Genomic DNA, 5,028 nt, shown 5'->3' on the forward strand with positions numbered 1-5,028 from the left:
CTCTTAAATAAAACTCAAATCCACAATAAATTAGACATTAACTTGTTAGATTGAAAAATACCGTAAAAACCAAAAAATAGAATAACCATAACCAAATTTTTATTTGGTATATGATATTTCTTAGAATAATATTCATATCATTTGGAGTTGAAAATACAAATCACTTCCCAATTTTTTATTCATGAAGCACTACTTTCAACAACATCAAATTTGTCGTTTGGATTTGCTTCAACACCAATTCAAAGCACACACACAAGACACTTAACCTATCCAAAAAAAAAAAAGACCCAAAGATTTAATCTAGCAAAAAATAAAAAATTACAAGAATAATAATCAAAGTTAGAAGGAGAAAATTATATACATTAACTAAAAAGTCAAAGGAGACCCACTTCCCAGGTCAGCTTACATTTAATCAAAGTTTAGAAGGGGAGGGGAAAAAAAAAACTAAAAATGGAAGCCAAAGAAGCTTCCCTTAAGAGTCTCAAGGTAGCATATCTACACAAACACTTACACTAGGGGCTACAAAAGAGTAAGAAACTCTATAACACTATAAACCTCATCATCATATAACAACTAACCTAATAACATTGCTTAACTTTGATCAAAAAGACTGAAACCAAAGTTAAGAATATGTTACAGAATACTAAATTAAAGAGAAGTGGATTTTCATATTAGCATACCATTAAAAATGTTAGGATTAAGAGTCATAGATAATATCACTTGAGAAAATATCTTCATATTTTTTTCATTCTTCGGTTCAATCTCATTTGCACACTGTCTTAAGCCTCTTTGCAGCTTGGACAAATCCCATAATCACTTGCAATTCGTCCATTTGCTTCAAAAATAGAGACATAATTTCAGATGAAGCTCAAAATAGTTCTAAAATTACAAATGTCAATAAAAATAACCCCTATTGCTTCATAAAAAAAAGAATGTCGTTAATAGGTGCAGAAATGTGTATATATTCAAAATACTAGATAAAAATAAATTACAAAAAACATATCTCTGATCAAAATTAGGTAAATTATGCATATATAACTGTGTTGGTACATATTTAATTGATGAATTACAAAATATAAGAAACTAAAATAGTTCTTTTGAAATGGCAAAGTACTATTTTGATAACTAATTTGAGAATTTTACTTTATAAATACCTTTGAAAAAGAACCATGTCATATTAGTACAATTGCTAGCGGAACATGTATAAAAATAAGGATGCCATCATCAATCTGTAAAACTATACCTGTGACATGAAATGCCTCTGAACAACATCCACTAGCTGCTCTTTTGATGGGTTTGGAACTGCATCAACCTGCAAATCCGTTTTATGCGTTTCAGGAGTAAAAAAAAAAATTAGGAACATACGACCTTAAAATCAAACACCTTGCAAACAAATACACAAGTCTATGAATTTATTTACCAGATTGAAGTGTCTCCAATATCTCCATAATGCAGCCATCTCCAATTTACTCAGGTCAACCTTCTAAATTAACATTCAACAAACAGAAAATGTCTAAGAAATTCTCTATCATGTAAATGAATGTGAAAGCCAATTACTCCACCCGTTTCAAAACAATGGTCAATTTGTACAAAGAAAATGTCGAAATACAAAGATTTTTTCTAATGTACCACATTTTCCAAATCGACAGTTATTTTGAAATGGAGGCAGTAACTATCAATTATTATTAGAGACTAAAGAAAGAAAGGTAAAAGTTGATGTACCGTCCCTCCATGCGGCATTGAAATGGACCCCTTAGATTGTGAATCACCGGAGAAGGACCTGCTCATAGTCTTGTGAGACGATCCCAACGATCTATGCGTTCTATGCCTCGATTTGTGGGACTTTTGAGTGTCATCTGATGCTGATGAGAATACAAAGATGGCCAAAAGATAATGAAAACAAAATCAGCAATAGTGGGTGGGGCCAAAGGACAAAATAAAAGAAGCTAAGACAATTGAGCTTTAGGAAAATATAAGCCAAAAGCAAAAGGGATAGACAACGCAAATGGATCCAATGCTACAATTCACTCATCACTTTTCCAATTTCTACTCTACCTTCAGTGGTGGGTGGGTTAGTAATAGTGTGAATTATAAAAAAAAAAATAATTTGGTTTTATTAACAATAGCCTAAAGGAACTTGTTGAAGATTTAAAAGTAGTAAAGCTCTATTCGGATTCTGTTTTCTTTTTAATATTTTTGCTTTTATGATTTTGTCCAAAAAAAAAAGGAAGTGAAAAATAAAAAATAAAAACGAGCTTATATCATTTATACATTTTCATAATTTTTTAACAAAATCCTAAAAATAAAAGCAAAAAACAAAATTAGATAGACCCTTTTCAATTTCAATGCATTGAAAAAAAAAAGAATTTTTTAATAAAAAAATTAACACTTTTACAATGTTAAATGCACTTGTTAGCAATACCCTTATATATCACATTGAATATGAAGACAAAAGCATAAATGTGAGTTGCTAGAAATCATAACCACAGTATAAAAAACGAGTATGACCATTGCTAAATTACAAAAAGACTTTATGAACCAACAAGAAATTAATTCTCCAGAAAGTTAGCCCCAAAATAATAAATAAATAAATAAAAAGTGTGGGAAAATGTAGAAAGAAGTAAAGAAGAACATTAACTTGTGAAATTGAAGAACTTACCCATATCTGATCCATTCCACTGCACATTTTCAAATTCAAGGTCGTCATCTTCCTCATTTCCTGTGGGAGCTTCAATCACGCTAAGTGCATTCCTTTGCAGCTTCACTTCAATTCCATTTGTAAGAACCTGCAAAATAAAAAAAAAATTATATCATGCAAAATGTAAATAATTAAATTAATTAAATTAAAAGTCTATAACACATCTAATGCTTTTGGAATAATGAATAAATATATAAATAAAAACACAATCCACAGAAACAAACAATTCATATTTGATTCAGATCAAAGTTGGGGTGTGAAATACTTCTGCATTCAAGATATAATAACTCTTAATTAATCATAAAACTGAATATAAATAATTAAAGCAATTTGTTTCAAAATTTTGGTCAGGATAAAGATAAAAGAAGCTGAATAAAAAACATGCATGAATGGAAGACGCAATAATCTGAAGTAAAACATTAACATCAATGCAATGGAGGGAAAAATCCACTAGAAAAGATCTTCACAATAGGAAACATTGCATAAAGAAAACAAATATTTTTACCCATTTTTCCATTTAAGAAAAAAAAGAGAAAGGAAAACAACCAAAGCAAAACCTAAGAGAAGATCATTGAAATGAACTCCTAGGATCAGAGAAACCAAGAAAATGAAGCCTCAAGGATGTGATCATCAAAGAGGACAACAAAAACCACCAGATCCATGAACAAATCATCATATGCAATGTGTAGTGACTGAAAAAATTGAAGTCAAAATCATACATAAATCATTAAAATAAAAATTCAAATTGCAATACATAAAAACTAAAATAACAAAAAAAATCTTGTTTATTAGAAAATCCAATTTAAGATATCAAAATCCCATTCGTTAGCCCAAAAAACTGACACACATCAATAGAACCAATACGCAATGAACAAAATTGAAGAAGAAGAAAAAGAAAAAAAATCAAAATTAAAATGATAAAACAAGCTAGAACAACAAAATAGATAGACATTACCGAAAATCACTTCCCAAAATAAAAATAAAAATTAAAAACTCAAACATTGTATTGTGTATTAATAGAAACAGAAATGAAAAATGAAGTACATTTCGCAAGTCGAAAATTGAGGATCATGAAATTCCCCAAATACCATAACAAAACCCTATCTCAATTTGATTATTACAAAATCATAAATAAGAAATAAAATCAAAATTGTACCAGCCAGTGCCATCCTCCTAAACCAACGGCTTTCTTAACAACGCCTTGAAGACCAACGAGCACGGATTTGGTGCGGTTGTTGCCAGTTACAACGACTTTGGTGTGGCGAGGAAGCACCGATAGTTCCTCTTCGCTGCTATCACCGTAGAAGCCACTCTGCTGATGATGAAGCTGATTATTATTATTATTATGGTGGAGATTATGGTGGTGGTGATTATGGTGATGAGTGAAAGCAGCAGAAGCAGTATTAGTAACAGCACTAGCAGCACCATTTGCTATTGAAGTTTCCATTGCTTCTACCAGCATTTGAATTGAAGAAGAGAGAGAGAGTGTGTATTGTGAAATTATTATTGTAAAATTGAAATTAGAGAAGGCAAGTTAGGAATGATGCATTGAATTGCATTGGTGGATGGTGGGAATTTGGGAAGCGGAAAGGGATAGGCGGAATGGAATGGATTAGATACACAGATTTTTCTTTCTTCTTTCTTTTCTTCTTTCTTCAGAGAGAGAGAGAGAAAAGAAGAGAAAATAAAAGCAGAGATAGGAAAGAGAAGAGAGAGAATGAGGTGTGTAAGAGTAACTGCTATTTTTTTTTTTAGCAACGCTTTTTGTATATTGGTTCACATGCTTACACACCAGGTTTTTCTATAAATTTATTATTATTATTTTGGTCTCAAAATAATTATATTTTTACTTTTTTTTATATATTAAAAATTTACTTTTTTTATATTAACTAATTATTATTATTTAAAATATGAGATGAAATATATTATTTAATTATTAAACTAAAAAAATTAAATAAAAAATAATAAATTTTGATAATTTTTTAATATTTTTTTAAAAAATTATATAATTATTTAACCAGATTCATATAATTTTTTTTACAATATTAATATGTAAAAATTAAATTTATATTAAAATATATTTGTTATTTTTTATGTATTTAAATATAACAAAAATCTAAATGTATTGTTTTTAATGTATAAATATTACAATGATAATTAGTTTAAATCAAAAGGAGTAATTGTTTTTCCCTCTCTTTTTCAAAGTTTTTTTTTTATTTTGAATTTCTAAAATATCATTATATCGACAATCAACTAATCTTCTCGTCACTTGAACTTTTAATTAAAGATTGTTGCACAACTAATTCGAAGTAATTTCTGCTCCAAGAGTG

General features: G+C 29.1%; 1 protein-coding gene across 2 annotated transcripts; it reads right to left on the bottom strand.

The window, feature by feature from the left end:
• Positions 1 to 339: 339 nt before the first annotated feature.
• Positions 340 to 4,493, bottom strand: LOC140179735 (uncharacterized). 2 transcript variants are annotated; one of them, XM_072219464.1, is made up of 6 exons: positions 3,855 to 4,493; positions 2,660 to 2,786; positions 1,723 to 1,862; positions 1,421 to 1,480; positions 1,244 to 1,312; positions 340 to 835 (listed from the first exon to the last, which is right to left on the bottom strand). In XM_072219464.1, the coding sequence occupies exons 1-6, from the start codon at positions 4,158 to 4,160 to the stop codon at positions 764 to 766; spliced, it is 774 nt and encodes a 257-aa protein (XP_072075565.1). In that variant the 5' UTR covers positions 4,161 to 4,493; the 3' UTR covers positions 340 to 763. The 2 variants fall into 2 exon arrangements, with proteins under 2 accessions (XP_072075565.1, XP_072075564.1); XM_072219463.1 differs by having other exon boundaries at positions 1,421 to 1,483.
• Between the last annotated feature and the right edge of the window lie 535 nt (positions 4,494 to 5,028).

Source organism: Arachis hypogaea, chromosome 16 (genome assembly GCF_003086295.3).
Source record: "Arachis hypogaea cultivar Tifrunner chromosome 16, arahy.Tifrunner.gnm2.J5K5, whole genome shotgun sequence".
Classification (NCBI taxonomy): Eukaryota; Viridiplantae; Streptophyta; class Magnoliopsida; order Fabales; family Fabaceae; genus Arachis; species Arachis hypogaea.